The 19,695-nt window shown below is 38.1% G+C and overlaps 1 protein-coding gene across 1 annotated transcript; it reads left to right on the top strand.

The window, feature by feature from the left end:
- LOC110882169 (transcription factor ORG2) lies at positions 1-1,749 on the top strand. Its single transcript, XM_035987544.1, has 3 exons — positions 1-330; positions 439-822; positions 1,440-1,749. The coding sequence occupies exons 1-3, from the start codon at positions 1-3 to the stop codon at positions 1,506-1,508; spliced, it is 783 nt and encodes a 260-aa protein (XP_035843437.1). The 3' UTR covers positions 1,509-1,749.
- The last annotated feature ends 17,946 nt before the right edge of the window (positions 1,750-19,695 follow it).

The raw sequence follows: 19,695 nt of genomic DNA, 5'->3' as shown, positions 1-19,695 counted from the left end.
ATGCTAGCCTTATCCCCTCCTTTGTTTTCCACAACCTATGGATGGCCTTTTGATGGTCTCATTACACAAAACCTTCAACAGGATTGCAATGAAGCAAATTCATATAATCCGCTTCTTGATTGTCCTTCAAATATTCAAATTCAGCATGACTTTGCACCAGAAAATTCCCTCTCCATGTCTTCTAAAGAAGCTGTTAATGGTAATAATGATGATCCTATGAAGGTAGCCAAAAAACTCAACCATAATGCCAGTGAAAGAGATCGCCGAAAGAGGGTTAACGAATTATACTCATTTCTTCGTTCACTATTGCCCTTGTCAACTGATCGAACGGTATACTTACGCATCTTGTGTGTTTTTATTATTTCAAATTTGTTACTTTCATATGCTGTGCCCATTTTGTAACTATACATAATTATATATTTAATTTCCAATGCACAGAAGAAAGTGAGTATCCCAGGCATTGTGTCACGCGCGCTAAAATACATACCCGAACTACAACAGGAGGTGGAAAGACTAAAGAATAAAAAGGAAAAGCTCTTGTTGCGTTCGTCGTCAACCAACATTAGGAATTTTACTAAAGAAACTATGATCCAAAACACATCATCAGTAGTTTCATCCGTAAGCGTTTTAGGTGAGAAAGATGTTGTGATCCAGCTGATTTACTCATTTGATGATACAAACAAGAACAAGATCAAGGATATTGCTTTATTATCTAAAGCATTGGAATACTTAGAGGAGGAAGAAGATAATCTTGTTTTGCTAAGTGTAACTACCTTCAAGTGTCTTGAAGAAAAAAGGTTGCTAAATACTCTTCATTTTCAGGTACATAACATATATACAAGTCATTCTCTGTTTTACAAATTAAAAACTTTTTCATCGGTTTTGTTTCTTGAATTTTATTTATTTATTTTTGGAAATAGGTTGTTTAGGAATGAAAATGGTACTTCTTCTACCTGCTTATTGGAACACCTTGTACTTCTAGGCAGTTCCTATCCTTGGGAGGGAACTCATTGCAAGTTTGACATGTATTTTTAGAGTTCTCTGAGATGGCAAGCTATTCAACAAGTTCACTTAGTGCCAAGGGGATTCAACAAGTTTGCTGCCCAACAAACTTTATGGAATTCGCTTGCGACCAGGAAAACTAATTGAAATCGCTTGCCACTTCAGCGAACTCTAAAATAATCATGTTAGACTTGATATGAGTTCGCTACTATAGAACTAGCGAATTGCTTAAAAGCACAAAGCGGTTCTGAAAAACACTTAAAAGTACAAGTGTCGTTCACAAGCAATCTACCTAAAATAAATTCTACTATAGAGAGTTAATAAGACCTTTATTGGAGGCAATAACTTTTTTTTATCTATTATAATGTTATATGGACATAATACTAATAATGGTAGTAAATGTAATAATATTAATAACCCAAGATTGTTTTGAATAGGTGCATGGAGGGTGTACAATAGAGGCTGAAAAGTTGAAGGAGAAGCTCTACTCTCTCTACCAACACTGACGTGAACATTTACTGTAATTATAATCTGCTGCACAAAAGTGTACACAACAATCTGAAGCTTGTAGTTTCTAACTTAATGTATGGTTGAGGAAGATGATCGTTTCAAGAAACTTAACAGCTAGGTCGTTAACTTTAACAGATTGGACAAAAGTGTAAACAAACAGTAAATGTATGGACCAAATCCGTAAAAACTTTTAATGAGAGATGAAATTCGTAATCAACACGAAATTTGTAATCTAAAGCTTTGTTATATAAAAACAAATAATAAAAGAGGGGTATGCTTAGCACAACCTACACAATCAGGGTTCGTCACCCTTGGTTTATTACATACTATCAGTTATTTATATACCGATGATTATGACTCATGCGACGATTCACTTAATCGACATAATCCTAATAGACATTGATATGTCCCAAACAATGTCTTCTAATCAGTTACTAACTTTACAAGTACATGCTTAACCCTTTACCTATTTACAAATACATCATTGACTCCAATCCTGTGACTTTCTAGTAATTACGTATATAACCCATAACTTTAACTTTGAGGTATGATTTAGTTTAACCTAAACTATCTTCTTCCCTCTTTTAAAACTCGTGTCAGTATTATTAAAGCCAACAATGCACCACCTAATTTTTTACCCGAGTTTTGAATTTTCCTTTGCTACTCTTGTTCCATGTTTGCTGCTCCACATGGTTCTTCTTATTTATTTGCTTCACACGACGTGGATCTTTAATGTTGATTGCTTCATATGACTTGATTTTCACAACTTACTTTACAGGACTTTGCTTGATCATATCATACGATCGATTTTCTATCTTTCTAGGTACATCAAAAGTGCAGGTTCATCTTCTTTTGCTTAACTAAATGCAAACCAACTTTCTTGTGTTCCCTATTTGGAAATCCATAGGCATAGTGCCCAGTTTCCCATATTTGTAGCATGTGATTTACGACTTATCTTCTATGCTTGTTGTTTCTTGCACCCTATTTGTAGCATTGTTGTTTGTTCTTTCTGCCTCATAAGAGGTGTGTCATTCCCCTCTATCTTGATAATTGCTGCTGTCTTGGCCTTGTGACAGATGGAATCTACCACATCCACGATTTCCAAAATGTTGTCTACGGTTCGCATTATTGTCATATTGTGTAAACAAGAGTTCTTCTTGATTGTTCACTAGTCTTCCTTTCTTGAACTTTTTTTTTTCTTCGAATGTCTTCAAACTTCCAGTTTCTTCATTCTAGAGTCATGGACCTCATGGTATCTAGATCTATCATGTATGGAATTTATCAATTTCCGTACTAATATTGGTTCATCAAAGGTTGATCAAGATTGTTTATCCTAGTAGTAATACTAGTGAGTTTTGCGGTGAATGAACAGATCGAATCTTCTTCTTTCATTTCCAACATCTCAAATACTGACTTGCGTGTTTGAAATCTTGACTTTTGTACTCGGTCCACATCGACATGTCTACTCTTCATTGTGTCCCATATTTCTCTTGAACTTTGCAATTTGCAAAGTTAGGTCTTTCTAATTGAACGAGACAGCAAGCAAGATCCAAGCGACTTATTTTTTTTTTAATCAATTTTGCCTTTGATTGTTATGATTAATAGTGAAAAACAACAACACAATCCTTCGGTTGCCTTCTCCCTAATAACGAGTGGCCTGGTTCCTGTTTTGATTAGCGATGCAAAACAACAAAAATCAATCTTGCGATTTTGCTTTTGATCATGATAATAACATCTGCAACATTCCTTCTTGCGACTAAATACAAGAGGTTGCACTTAATTTGTGGTGTTCGACTTTCGTACAAAAAAATCAATTTTTGTAGGGATGAGACCAAAATGATTTACGAGTTTGGTTTCAAATTTTTGAGCGGCTAATAGAGAACAATAAATTTAATTTCTATTTACCGATACCAATCTGTTACCTAGAATTGGAAATCAAAGATGGAGTTTAACAATGATCAAACTGAATGAGACTTGAATTGCAATTAGGGTTCGTTACCCTTTTTTTACTACCGATGATTATGACCAATGCGATGATTCAAAGAATGACACAACCATAATAGACAACGATTTGTTCCAAACGAGCTTTTTTAAATAACTTTACAAGTTACATACTTAACCTTTTGACTATTTATAAATACATAATTGACTCCAACCCTATGTGTGACAACCCGAAGTTTCAAGGTTAGTGCCTCCAGTCTCGTGATGGTCCCTGTTCTTGTTTTTATAAATTTGTTTAACCCGTGACTTCGAAGAACGTGCTAGTATATTAGTAGTTATGTAGTGTGTGTGTGTGTAACGAATCAACTTTTTATATTGGGCTTATGATCGGGATGTAATGTGGTGGGATTGTTTAGTTGAAACCCGTTTACATATTTAACTCGACCCAAACCCGTTGAGAAGTAAATCCGGCCCAACCCACTGTGTAACTTGGTCATGCATGATGTCTCGGCCCAAACCAATTAGTGTTGCTAATTCACTTATGTGATTTCATTTACACAAGGCCCAACCTTTTACATATTTAATGGGTTTGTATACCTGAGTGTATGGGCACAAACATAGAAAACCCTATTTTCTCCATCTGTGGCACGACGTCAGTGAAGTCCTTCCTCATCGAACCTCGTGATCTTTTCAACAAATACCATTGTCTTCGGTTAGTGAATTTTGTTATGAATTCTTTTATGTTCCGTGATGAGCGACATGAACCATGCCTGTATATATATCAAAGGCTAACTTGCTTGTTATTGCTAATTCAAATGAAACAACAATCGTGCTCGTGATTAAGAATCCATAATGAACAACAATCTTGTCATGCTAATGTTGGTGTTTCGATAACAATCTGATATACGGGTGGGTATTAACAGGGAATGTATGAATTGCCAAGTGAAGTAGATATTTTGTTCGAATGAATATGAAATGTTAATTTACACAGTAGCCTTGTTTGAAAATTAGGGTTGCATGACTTATTTGGTTGTAAGATCACATAAACTGCTTGTTAATAGATCACTGTTATGAATATAGAGTTAATGGTTGGATTATAGGGTGCATGCTCCATTGCTTATTTTGTTTTGGTTAAAAAGGGGTAGGCCGCAAGGGTGGGTAAAAAGGGACCAAGACTCCGATACGTAACCAGACCCAGACATCATACGGACTGAGTGGGCTCAGCTCTGTCTCTGGGCCGGTTATCTGTCCATTCAATGTATTGGGCCATGCAACGGAATGAAAGATCCGAGTGGGGCTGGGTGACACATTCAAGGTACATTTGTATTATGTGTCGGATATTTGGACCACACATGATACTTTTATGCTGGCCCATTCAATTAAAAAGAGATTCTGTTCAGGCCAGGTGGGGGTAGAGGTTATTTGTATCAAGTGAATAGCTAAATCTATTATGATTGGGTCATATGCTTAATGTCGATGCAATATCAGGCCACTCACAATACACACACTGTTAATCTATATTAGATTTCATATCACATAAGCATTACATTGGGCCACACCTAGATACCGGGCCACAACCACATCCACCCGCATAGGTGGGCTTAAATTTGTTGCACCGGTCCGTACGTGCCGGTAGCAGCTTCAGTAAACGGGTTGGGCTTGCGTCTTGCACGTCTGGCCTGCGGGACACGAACGGAATATGAACTCATATAATTGTGAGATCGAAATGAGATGCTATTTGAAACATGGAATGTGAAGCTTAACTCGATACGTGTAGCATCTAGTAAGGGAAGATAATTTAGATAGTGTATCTTATCTGTGATGAACGTATGCAATATTCATATATGTGATCCAAGTGCCTAGTACACATAATGGTTATGATGTATGCTATGGTTAGGTGCACTACATAAATAGCAATTACTTGTTACATGATGTTTCGTGTATACATTTCATGAGTACAATTCGTGACGAAATACATGGTTAGACATGAATGTTAAACTGATTGTTACTTGTAAATTATGATAGGGCGTACTTAATCAGCTGTTAGGCAAGCATTTAATTTAACCGAGCAAACCAAGGTGAGTTCACTACATTCGAGCATGCGTCCCAGTGGTTGGGGACAGTCAGTGGGTATCCCATGGGGGGGGATAAGTCCTTGGGTAAAAACGGGTATATTGGTTAATATTCTCACCTATCATCTTTTGTAAGTCCCTCATCGGGTATTAGTTAGTAGCGCTACTTAGGTTTGGCACCCTCACCCCGTGCCTGTAGAGGACGGAGGTGAACTAATGACCCAGTCTGGCCCAGTACTAGATAGGAGTACGTGGGAAGGGCAGTCGTGTATTTCAGGAGCCGTCATTGTTCGGAATTGAGATATTAACAATATTACTTGCATTGATTATTGAACTGTTTTACATACAACTGGTAACAAACACGTTTTCTTAAACTGTGGACTCGCCAGCTTTGTCTGATACACTTGTTGCATGCTCGCAGGTCGTTAGGTATCTTGGATGTGGAAACTTGCTGTCTGGAGGAGCAGGAGTGGCCATGGGTCGACTGAGGGGACTCATGTGATTACTAAATTATTATTTTACATTGGTTTTTGAACAAAGTAGTAATGGTTTGTTATTTGCTTCCGCTGAACATATTGGTTTTCGAATAAACTTATGATGGGATTTATTTAATATTTTGAAAACTTTATTTGAAACGTGTGGGTTCAATGTAATTAGTGGCTCATTGTCAGTACGTCACACGCCTATCAGGGACACTCCCTAGGTGGTATTTTGGGGGTGTGACAGTTTGGTATCAGAGCCACTGGTTATAGTGAACTTGGTTTTAAAACGATTTTATAAAACCAGACTATAACCGAACTGATCCGAAATCGACCATGACACTCAGCTCCAGACTGCAAGGTTCGTTTCTCATTTACTATTGCATAGTATATCTAGCGTACACTTATGTATAACATTACACGTGAATGTATGCTTAGCACAACAGTATGAATTCATGTATTACTTACATGTGTTATGTGACTGATACGGTGGTATTTCCCTAAACATTCATGACTTATGTTTCGTGATGCTCTTTGTTTGCTACTCGAGTTTGAGGAACCATTTGACATGAGTTAGGAGGAGCTAAGATGAGCATGCAAATCACAATATTATTGTGGGTGCACACATAATAATAATGTGGGGTGCATGTGAGTCCCAGTGAGGCTTAACGAGTGTGAGAGGGGTTCCGCTCTGTTAATTGATGTTATGTTAGAACTCAGCAGTCTATAGGAGTCATAGCAGTGATTGTCTCCTACTCGAACGTGATCTTTTTATATCTCCCTGAATCCTTACGAATCTCGATGCTATCGAGTATCACCTAACACTCATCCGAACGTCTAGTGAACTGTGTAGAATGTTAGGTGCCTGTACGAACGTCCCTGAGTTGGATGTCGCACCGTCGAATGATTGGTCTATACCTCCCTCACTTCTCTCTGCCTGCTGGAACTCGATGTATTGACGTCTTAGATCCCGAAGTGCGATCACTTCTGCAACACTCTCGTAACAGACCGTGTATTACTCAAACAACTTGCAGCATTGGTGGACAAAAGGATGAGTGTAGTACTTTAACGACTTCAGTATTTAGACGACCCTGATTACCAACAACGAACATCAGCAATTTAACGCCAATCGGATCTTTAACCATTGTCAGCGACTTATGGGAGTCAACTCTTACGAGTTAATCGGGGCATAAACGATGACTATGGATTACGGTATGAAACGTGAAACTACCAGCACAATGCGTAACGCCTAGTACGTGATGTGGAAATGTGACAAGATGGACCCTGTTGGTGAAAGATCATAGAGCTCTGTTTCAGGCAACGACATTAGAGGCAACAGCCGTGGCAACAGCAAGGTACTTGTACTTATAACCAACAGTATGGAAATGGAGGTGCCAATAACATGGATTGGCTATTGTTAAATCAAGACGACAACAACCAAGGAAACGACGGCAGTACTGGAAATTCTCGTAATAACAACAACACTGGTAGTGATACTCGTGGGGGAGCATTTAGGATTGGCGTAGGCAATGCCAGGCATTATAGCAACATGGTAGCTTGTGAGGGTAGCTAATCGCTTCATCTCTATTCTGTTAAACCTTGATACATCTTGAAACTCGACCTTGTGGGACAAGTATTCGACATTTACCCTTGATGGTTTTGTTGGAATAGTTAGTGCGGATCGGTTATCCAGATATTGAGCGGATATGCCTTGTGAGAAGAAAATTTTGCGTATCACTCTTTCTAGTGGAGAACCGTTATTTGTTCTAAAGCGTCAGAGTGGTGCAAGGGTTAGCGTCATTTCAGCTGCGAAAGCCAGAAGAGTCCACGAAGGGACTACTCCGCTATGTTAGCAACCGTTACTGATGTTACGACTATGGAAAAAGAGGATCGAGGATCCACCAATGGTACGTGAATACCCTCGGTGTGCTACCCGAGGAACTTTTGGGCTTACTTCCACAACTGTTAGGGAATCTCAGTTTGATCCCATGCCAGAGGCAGCCCTGATTCTTCGTACTTCCTACCGTCTTGCACGAGGAGGGCTGCGAAAACTGTCAAATCAACTTCAGGAACTGTTGGACAGGAGTTTGTCGGACCTAGTTATTCGCCTTGGGGAGCCCCAGTTATACCCGTGAAGATAAGCCTTTTTGTTTGCGTATTGAATATCCAGAACTCAGCAAGGCGACAATCAAGAACTGTTTGCCTCGACCATTGTATTGATAACCTGTTGACCAATTACAAGGGACAAGCTTCCATTCGAGGATTGATTTACGAACAAGCTATTATCAGATGGAAGACCAAGGGACGAATGTTTCTGGAACGGCATATCAAACGCAATACGGCCAGTGCGACCTTGTACACCATAACCATTGAGTTAATCAACACACCAGCAGCTTTATGGACCACATGAACCGACCGAGTTTAACGATGGCGTTTTGGATCATTTCCAGGAAAAAGGAACATCATGGACGGCATATGTATCCTATTTTAGAGCTCCTAAGGTACGAGCCACTCCGCGTGAAATATTGTTAAGTGTAACTACTGGATTCGAGAGGTATATTTTTGGTCATGTAATCAATGAAGTGGGAATACACGTGGATCTCGCTAGGATCCATTTTGTAGAAACTGATCGATACCAAAGACCCCTTCGAGGGTACGACAATTTCCTGGTCTCACTAGATACTACCGCAGATTCATCACAGGATCATCGAAGATCGCATAGCTTCAAACTCTTTAGCACAGCAGGGTGCGGTGTTCGTGGAAGACAAAACAGGAGGACGGCTATTCAGCTTTCAAATCCCGGCTCTGCAACGCACTGAGCATCGTCTTTACCCGAGGATGCTGGTGATCTAGTGGTATATCATGCATGATGGTTCGAATCAGAGTCCCAGTTACGCGCCGATGCAACGCGAGAAGGTGATGACGTACGTAGTAGGATTACAAGAAGAACTGCACAAATAACAACTTGCGATGGAAACCATGGTCTTTGGATATAAGTTGGAGGCATTACTTGGACGGTACCCGATGCGCTACTTAGACCGATCACAAGGGCCTCCCATGTACCGATGTTTTGAGAAAGCTAATTACGTGATGGCAACGCTGGGTGGAACTCACGAGCAAATACGACTATGGAACCTAAACGCGTATGAGCTTGCAGCTCACTATCGACTCTGTCCTACCCGATCAGATTCGCCCTGTTCACATCGAAGCGCTAAAGGAAGAGAAATTTTCAAGTTGAGTCCATGCGGGGCATGGAGGAGCAACTTTGGCAAGACGTATGATATTCGCTACCTCGTGGAATGAATGAGGACCTCGTTATATAGTAACGGTAGGGGATTTGTGTTGAGCAAAGCATGCCGGCCTCGATATCCTAGTCGTCTGGGTTTTGATGAGAGACATTAGGATTTATGAACCTTGTACTGGTGATCGGGCATGAAGGCCCACCTAGCTAGGTATGTGAATGATGTTTGACTCATGGGAAAGTCAAGGTGATGTATCAGAAACTAGAAACATCCATATGGAAATGAGAACAAACTGTCAAGGAAACTGCCGAGCCTTCACAAGTTGTGAATATTTCTCTGAGAGAGGCGGCTTTCTAGGCATGAGGTGCCAACCCCTGTTATCTCTAATTTTGATATATACCTTATTTAGGATGGACATTACACAACCCTCTTGGCTCACGTATAGACAGGAGCGTTACTAATCATCATAGGATAAACGGTTTGAGAAGACGAACCATCCTAACACTCGAAGGCATGCTGTGTACACATGTGTGATTGACTTTAGTGAAATTTGAGGGATATTTACCTATGGATGAGTTCTACTGCGGCAGTTACCATCCTGGTGCTCAGACAGCTCTGTTTGGGGCATTACTGGATGATAATTCCAATTTTCTTGTTGGGCTAAGGAGGGTGACAACCTAATCACAGACCCAGGACTGTACTTTAAACTCTTGAAGATCGCTTAGATTGGAAATTGTGTGATGGCAACACGCGACTGTCAGGAAAGTTGTTACGCTTACGAAACACTGGGAGTTCGCCGTAGGTGGACGTGTCATAATCGAAAGCCCCACCCTGGGAGGGTCCAGTACGCTATAGACAACGTGACAAGCTTAGTTACGATGCGTTGGGATATCCGGATCTCTGGAACGAATCGATAACATGGCTCACAAACTCGACTTAACTGACGAAATGGGATAACGTTCGTGGTGATATTTATGCCTCGAATTTAAGGCAGTGTTGTTCCATGAAACACTTGTGATATCTTTACCAGAGCCTAAGGTTATCTGACCAGTTGTAATTGTCAGGGAACCAATCAAAAACATAGACCAAGAAGTCAAGGTCCGTTAGCATAAGTCGTATGACAATCGTAAGAGTTCGTTGAAACTCAAGACGTGGACCGGAGTTCACGCGGGAACGTAAGGACTTGATAAAACTCTAGTATCCTCAATTGTTCAGGTGGTTGAATAAATTTTTTTTTGTTGTCATTAGTGAATTTCGGGACGAAATTCCCTTTCAAGTTGGGGATGATGTGGCACCCGAGGAAAATCCACAGTCATCCTGAGCCATCGCTCCTTTTCTCCGAGACTGCTTAGCAAATTTCGGGACGAAATTTCTTTCAAGTTGGGGATAATGTGACAACCCGAAGTTTCAAGGTTAGTGCCTCCAGTCTCGTGATGGTCCCTGTTCTTGTTTTTATAAATTTGTTTAACCCGTGACTTCGAAGAACGTGCTAGTATATTAGTAGTTATGTAGTGTGTGTGTGTGTAACGAATCAACTTTTTATATTGGGCTTATGATCGGGATGTAATGTGGTGGGATTGTTTAGTTGAAACCCGTTTACATATTTAACTCGACCCAAACCCGTTGAGAAGTAAATCCGGCCCAACCCACTGTGTAACTTGGTCATGATGTCTCGGCCCAAACCAATTAGTGTTGCTAATTCACTTATGTGATTTCATTTACACAAGGCCCAACCTTTTACATATTTAATGGGTTTGTATACCTGAGTGTATGGGCACAAACATAGAAAACCCTATTTTCTCCATCTGTGGCACGACGTCAGTGAAGTCCTTCCTCATCGAACCTCGTGATCTTTTCAACAAATACCATTGTCTTCGGTTAGTGAATTTTGTTATGAATTCTTTTATGTTCCGTGATGAGCGACATGAACCATGCCTGTATATATATCAAAGGCTAACTTGCTTGTTATTGCTAATTCAAATGAAACAACAATCTTGCTCGTGATTAAGAATCCATAATGAACAACAATCTTGTCATGCTAATGTTGGTGTTTCGATAACAATCTGATATACGGGTGGGTATTAACAGGGAATGTATGAATTGCCAAGTGAAGTAGATATTTTGTTCGAATGAATATGAAATGTTAATTTACACAGTAGCCTTGTTTGAAAATTAGGGTTGCATGACTTATTTGGTTGTAAGATCACATAAACTGCTTGTTAATAGATCACTGTTATGAATATAGAGTTAATGGTTGGATTATAGGGTGCATGCTCCATTGCTTATTTTGTTTTGGTTAAAAAGGGGTAGGCCGCAAGGGTGGGTAAAAAGGGACCAAGACTCCGATACGTAACCAGACCCAGACATCATACGGACTGAGTGGGCTCAGCTCTGTCTCTGGGCCGGTTATCTGTCCATTCAATGTATTGGGCCATGCAACGGAATGAAAGATCCGAGTGGGGCTGGGTGACACATTCAAGGTACATTTGTATTATGTGTCGGATATTTGGACCACACATGATACTTTTATGCTGGCCCATTCAATTAAAAAGAGATTCTGTTCAGGCCAGGTGGGGGTAGAGGTTATTTGTATCAAGTGAATAGCTAAATCTATTATGATTGGGTCATATGCTTAATGTCGATGCAATATCAGGCCACTCACAATACACACACTGTTAATCTATATTAGATTTCATATCACATAAGCATTACATTGGGCCGCACCTAGATACCGGGCCACAACCACATCCACCCGCATAGGTGGGCTTAAATTTGTTGCACCGGTCCGTACGTGCCGGTAGCAGCTTCAGTAAACGGGTTGGGCTTGCGTCTTGCACGTCTGGCCTGCGGGACACGAACGGAATATGAACTCATATAATTGTGAGATCGAAATGAGATGCTATTTGAAACATGGAATGTGAAGCTTAACTCGATACGTGTAGCATCTAGTAAGGGAAGATAATTTAGATAGTGTATCTTATCTGTGATGAACGTATGCAATATTCATATATGTGATCCAAGTGCCTAGTACACATAATGGTTATGATGTATGCTATGGTTAGGTGCACTACATAAATAGCAATTACTTGTTACATGATGTTTCGTGTATACATTTCATGAGTACAATTCGTGACGAAATACATGGTTAGACATGAATGTTAAACTGATTGTTACTTGTAAATTATGATAGGGCGTACTTAATCAGCTGTTAGGCAAGCATTTAATTTAACCGAGCAAACCAAGGTGAGTTCACTACATTCGAGCATGCGTCCCAGTGGTTGGGGACAGTCAGTGGGTATCCCATGGGGGGGGATAAGTCCTTGGGTAAAAACGGGTATATTGGTTAATATTCTCACCTATCATCTTTTGTAAGTCCCTCATCGGGTATTAGTTAGTAGCGCTACTTAGGTTTGGCACCCTCACCCCGTGCCTGTAGAGGACGGAGGTGAACTAATGACCCAGTCTGGCCCAGTACTAGATAGGAGTACGTGGGAAGGGCAGTCGTGTATTTCAGGAGCCGTCATTGTTCGGAATTGAGATATTAACAATATTACTTGCATTGATTATTGAACTGTTTTACATACAACTGGTAACAAAAACGTTTTCTTAAACTGTGGACTCGCCAGCTTTGTCTGATACACTTGTTGCATGCTCGCAGGTCGTTAGGTATCTTGGATGTGGAAACTTGCTGTCTGGAGGAGCAGGAGTGGCCATGGGTCGACTGAGGGGACCCATGTGATTACTAAATTATTATTTTACATTGGTTTTTGAACAAAGTAGTAATGGTTTGTTATTTGCTTCCGCTGAACATATTGGTTTTCGAATAAACTTATGATGGGATTTATTTAATATTTTGAAAACTTTATTTGAAACGTGTGGGTTCAATGTAATTAGTGGCTCATTGTCAGTACGTCACACGCCTATCAGGGACACTCCCTAGGTGGTATTTTGGGGGTGTGACACTATGACTTCCCAATTTTTACATATATACCCCATAAATTTAACTTTGAGGTATGATTTGGTTTAACCTAAACTATCTTCTTCCTCTTTCGAAACTTGGGTCAAGAATTGTTAGAGCTAACACCATTTACTATATTTAAGTAGCTTTATCATTCAAAATCGATTTTTATATATTATGTTTTGAGCTTTAGCAAGTTTAAATCTTATGTTATAATTTCATAGAAACTTTTATGGGATGTGCATTTGGTCTAGTTTACCCGATTTTGTTTAAAGAATCTCAGCCAGACCAAAGAGCTTGTGTGGCTTCATTGGTTGAACCAACTATAGAATTCATAACTGGATACACAATTACAATTCATGGCCTTTTAGGCGATTTTGATTTTAAGCCTACACAATCGATTAACCAATTAACGGTTCATGTTCATATTTGTGGATTATTTTGCTGTGTGTGGATTGTTCTGTTAGAGTAACCAACCATACTCAAAAGAAAGGGGGTGTACTTACTTGAAGATGAGGGGGGTATAGGCACCCACTAGGTGCACAAAAACCGGGTACGGACACCGTACCCTACCAAAAAAATTCCAAAACTGATTATTCCAATACCCATATATAGTGTAGCCGGTTGCGAACTCAACCTATCCCTAGGGTATGAATATGGTACATATGTTTAGTGTAAAACCTATAACTGAACCCAGTGAATAATACTTGGTTCCAATACACAAACCTGATTCTAAGTAATACCTGAACCCATGTTTTTCAAAACCCAAACTTAGTATTTTCAATACCCGGTTACTGTTATAATGTTCTAGCCATTTTATATCAGATATTATGCCCCAAATACTTGTTTTTTATTATGTTTTGACGATTCTAAACTACTACAAAAATAAGCATTTGCTATGAATTTTTGGTACGGAGAAAATCGGTCGCAGATATTGCTACGAATTAGCTACGAACATATTTTGCTACAGTTTAGCTACGGATATTCCGTCGCAAATAAAATCCCTAGCAAAATTTGTAGCAATATTGAGGAAACAAACATTGTAACAATAACTTCGTAAAATTGGTAGCTAAACTAGTAGCAAAAGCATGAAAACTTTATTTTTAATTATATAAAAAAGATAAATAAAATCCCTAACAAAATTTATAGCAAACTTGAGAAAATAACTATTTAGAAACAACTAAATAAAACTCGTAACAAAATTCATAGCAAAATCTAGAAGAAAAGGTATTTAAAAACTAACATAGCAAAATTTGTAGCAACATCATAGCAAATTTGTAGCAAGATCCATAGCAAAATCCGATTTAAAAATGAGCACAACCTTTTTCAATATTTTTAGTAATATCGGTAGCAAATTCAGTTGCAAAAAAGACAAAATAAAAAATAAAAAATGATATAACAGTGGTATTAAAGTTTGTAGCAATATCCTTAGCAATAATTTAATTGCAAAATTAGTGATTTTTTTTTAAAAAGTACAAAATAAATAAATTAAAAATATTATAATAACTTCAATGGTAAACGCAAGACAAGAAAATAAGGTAATTTACCATACTATAAATTTGTAACATGTTAGTGTTTTAGTGGGTTGTAATATAAGCTTAGGGAGTTTTCCAAAAAAAAAACTTTTGAGTTTTCACTTTTAATCTTAATGTTTTCATTTTTTGCATTTTAACATCTTTAGTTTTCTTTTTTTTTACTTTTAACACAACTTTTTCTATCTTTTGCAATTTAACCCAACATATTTTTATTTTCAACTTTTATCCCCGTATTTTTTATCTTTTGCAAATTTTTTGTTTTACGTTTCATTCTAATTTTGCGAGTGAACACGCCGCAACGTGCGTGTGGGTTTCAACATTTTTTCGTCTGTTTTTTCCCGTTTGACAGGACTGACACAACGTGTCTATTTTTTCCTGTTTGACAGGTTCGTCACAATGCGCGTGGTCTTAGATCGACTTAGTTATTCTTTTCTATTTTTACGTTACAGTCTAATTTCTTCGCATTATCATGCCGCAACGGGCATGCGTGATTCAATGATTTTACATATGCTTTTTGTTTGGTGTTATTTTTCCTTTTTGTTTATTTTGTTTTTACGAGCTTTTTCGGTATTGTTGGTCACTGGTAGTTGTGTAGCATTAGTGCTATTTGGCACAGTTTATGCCCCCCACCGCAACGCGGGGGCACTTAATACTAGTTGAATTTACTATCCAACACAATCTAACCTATGTGGTGACAAGTGACAAGTTCTTAATCACTCGTTTAACTAAAAAAACATTGTAAATTCCTAAGAATTGAGTAATTAGCATAAAAAAGAAATTAATAAAATTTGTAGCTAAATTATAAATAAAAAAACATAATATATACTTAGCATTGGTAACCAAGATTAGCGTTGGTAATCAAGATTATTTTAAAATTGAATTTATAAATAGTTTAGCATTGGTAATCAAGATTATTTTAAAAATGAATTTATAAATAGTTTATAAAATACAAATAGCGCATGTTTGGGTAAGCTTTTTGAAACAACTTATTTACTTATTGGCTTTTTGAAAAGTCATAAGTTCTAAAATGATGTTTGGCAAAAAGGGTGTATGTGAGGGGGAAACGCCAATAAGTCAATAAGTCACAAAATCCTGACTTTTCAAGAAGCCAATAAGTCAATAAGTTGTTTCAATAAGCTTACCCAAACATGCCCATAGAAAAGTCATTTATCAAAATCTCGTCCAAAAATTGCTACTTCCTCCTAAATGAAAGTCAGTTTTTCAAAATCCCTTGAAAATCTCCATTCCCCCTAAATCACGGTTCACCACTTTCCCAGTTTCCCGCTTCCTATTTTTCATCAAAACTGATTCATATTCAAATCTCCCTCTCAAATGCGTTCATATATTTGCTCCTTCTCCCGACTCCCAACCCCAAATCAAAATTCCTCTCTTTCTAAGTATACTCTATCGTTAAAAAAGAGATGGGCTGCTTTGATGGAGTGTTAGTGTCCGGAGAGACTAGAGGAAGAACGCAAAGGTTCTCATATTATTTATTTTTATATATTTAATATATATGTTCTGTTTGTTTTTGCAATTTTCTGTCCATTCTGAATGATTTTGACTATTTGTAGATGTTGGACTAATTAGCAAAGACGGTGAAGGCTACTATTGGTGACATGTAGCGTCGACAAGATTCTCCCACTACATCATGTCTAGAGAAGGTATTGCTCAGTTTATAGCCGACTACAAACTGTTGATAATATAATGAGCCTATTGATGGAGAAAATTGAAGCATGCATTAATGGAGTTGAAACAAGATAAAAGAAGCATGCACTGATGGAGAAAATTGAAGAAATGTGAGGGATATGAGTTGAAGTTAACGAGATATCTCAATTGTCGTCACAAAATTTCGATAGAGTTACTAGTTTATGTTACTAAACAGTATAGTTCAATGTTTATTCATTTGCTTATTACATTTGGCCAAGTTGGTTATTATGTTCTATTCGTATGTAAATTTATCATTGGTATAATTTATATATATTTGTGAAATAATATACTTTTCTGTGCAATATATATGTATCTTCCATTGCCTGTAACTAGGTTTGTAGCAAAAATCTAACAAAAAAAGTATCATATTCTGTAGCTAAATTTCATGGCATAGATGGAAGCAAAAATCGTAGAAAAAAACTAAAGCTTTCAGTAGCTAAAATCCATAGCTACACCTTTGTAGCAAACTTTTGTAGCTAAAAATCTGTAGCAAAATCCATAGCGAATGTTTTCGTTGCAAAATTTGTAGCTAAGATTGCAATGACCATTTTTGTAGCTAAAACTGTCGCAAATATAATTCCATAGCTAAAATCTGTAGCAAATAATTTCGCGACAAGACTTGTAGCTACGCACCAAATTCATAGCAAATCCGTAGCAATATGGGTGTTTGCTACGAATTTGGCTGTAACAAATGCATGTTTTTGTAGTAGTACCGTCTTTTGTTAGTATATATATATACAGTGGATGGTTTGGTTTATTCACAACACTTAAAATGCTCTCAAATCGCAAAACCGCAAAAGAAAGCCGCTTTAAAACGCACCAAAAAACTCTATAAATACTCAATTTCTGTTGTTGTAATTTATTATTATTTTTTTACAATGTTTAAACCAAATTTGAATTTTAAAATGGATGTACTTTGTCTAAAGTAAAATTATTATTACTCTTTTTTAAATAAGGTATATTAATATCCGGTTCCAATACATCATCATTCCTGACCCGAACCCTATTTGGTTCCATACCCTACCCTACTCGGGTACATAGGGTTTGTTTTTTCCTCAATACCCGTATAGTACTCGAACCCGACCGAGTTTCACCCTACACCTAATTTCTCAATACCTGATCATACCTGGAACTAGGTATGAGAAAAGAAAACTCGGTTTGTGCACATCTACCTAGAGGTGTACAAAACTCGGTTTGTGTCCAAACCGATTCGGGTTGTAAACCGGTCCGTTTCTTTTACCTTGGGATCAAACCGTTTTGGCCCAAAACTGGTCCGGGTTATAAACTAATTTTAGGGTTGAAAAACCCAACCCACTCAAACTGATTTGGAACGGTTCTAACCGGTTTGGAGCGTTAAAATCATCTTTTTATTAGACCCAAATTGGTTCGGGTTAAAACCATTACTCTACAAAAAAATCCCGAATCTTCAATGACAGGCCCCTAGGTACTCTCATGTCCCCAACGTTCCTTCGGAGCCCAATTAATTAACTAAACGAAATTCAGAAGTTTAACTCCAAATCGCAGACAATTCCATAATCTCATGTTCGCGCAATCGCAGACATATTTAAATTGTGGGTTCAATAAATGTGAACATGTCAGGTTCGGTTCAATATCTTGGTTCTTTTGATGTTAATTCGCAGGTTTTTAGTGTAACATCTTATGTTTTTTTTTTAATTTTGATTAATTGGCAGGTAACATCAGTCAATTGGTTAGTGGAACCCTAAATCAACATCAACTATAGGTTCCATACGTCCATTCTTTTAGTTAGTTTTTCATTGATTGTGTTGGTGCATACGTCTATCGACTTCGTCTTGTATCGAGTCTTGTATAGAACTAGTTAGATCATGGCACGAAAATCAAGAAAGTAAGAAATAGTGGTGATTCCGCATGAAATGACACCATGTCACTTTCAAGCGAAATCACATAGTTTCTTATTCCGCTCGAGATTTTCTTTCTGTTTCCGCTTGAGTCTTTGAAATGGTCTTGTCATGTTCAAGCGGAATCTGCTCGGCTATAAATAGCCCATTTGGAGCGGAATCAGGTAATCATTCTTCCAGTTTTGCAACGAAGTGCTGCCGAAGTGTCGTTACACTGTATAAAGTCATTTTATTAATCAAATCGACAGTTTAAAGTGTATACATTGTTGAATTGACCTCAGTTTGTCTGTTTCCGCCGTTCAAACTGAGTAAAACTCTTCTGATCGACTCGTTCGGGTCTGAAAACGATCCTACAAGTGGTATCAGAGCTTAGGAAGAAGAGTTCATACCAATTCAGCTGCATTTTTCGGATTTCTACACCTTCTTTTTCAAAATTTAAAACTTTTCACGGTCAAAATGTTCTGATTTTCACGTATCACACTCGGAATTGTATTTTAACAAATCCTTGAAAGTTTCAGGCTAAAAATCGATTTAAAACTGATCATTTTCGTTATTCCGCTTCAAAAATCAGCGAAGAATGATGACATCAGTAGCATTTCTAGTTGATTCCGCTTGAAAAACGAGATTCCGCTTGAAAGTTTCTGCTGATTCCGCTTGAAATTCCATATTCCGCTTGACAATACTGGTGATTCCACTTGAACCAGTATTCCGCTTATTCCGCTTGAAAGTATTGACTGATTCCGCTTGAGTCAGGGGTTTCACTTGAAAAGGGGTTTCGCTTGAGTTTGCTATTTCGCTTGAAAAGTCAGTTTTGAAAATTTTTAAAAACCGAAACATGGACGAGGAATTCTACAACGCCTTTGCTACTCCAATGACTGTGACTCAGCAGACAATGTTGGAAAATGAGACGGGGACTATGCAAAAACCGCCTAAGCTCATGAACATTGAGGAGTATAAGGGTTGGGAAGGACGGTTTGAGAACTGGGTACAAGCAAATTATTTAGATGCTTGGGAATGCGTTGAGACAAAATACGTTAGACCGACAAATAACGATGAAGAGGAGATTGCTATCAAGGATATGAGTGCGGATGATAAAAGGAAATACAAAAATGAAAAAATGATGCTAAGTTTGCTACAACAAGCTGTGAAAGAGGATATCTTGGTCTTACTGCAACACAATGGGAGTGCATATTCGATTTGGAAAGCATTACGATCTAAGTTTGTTGGAAGTCAAGAAATGATCAAAAACAAGAAATCTCTTTTGAAAAAAGAGTTTGATCTATTTCGAGGTTTGAAGAATGAAAGTACAAAGCAGATAATCGAAAGATACTGCAATTTGTTGGTTAGCATGAAGAGAGTGAGCATCAACAAA

Source organism: Helianthus annuus, chromosome 1, assembly GCF_002127325.2.
Source record: "Helianthus annuus cultivar XRQ/B chromosome 1, HanXRQr2.0-SUNRISE, whole genome shotgun sequence".
Taxonomy (NCBI): Eukaryota; Viridiplantae; Streptophyta; class Magnoliopsida; order Asterales; family Asteraceae; genus Helianthus; species Helianthus annuus.
This window is presented reverse-complemented; position numbering and strand designations above follow the sequence as displayed.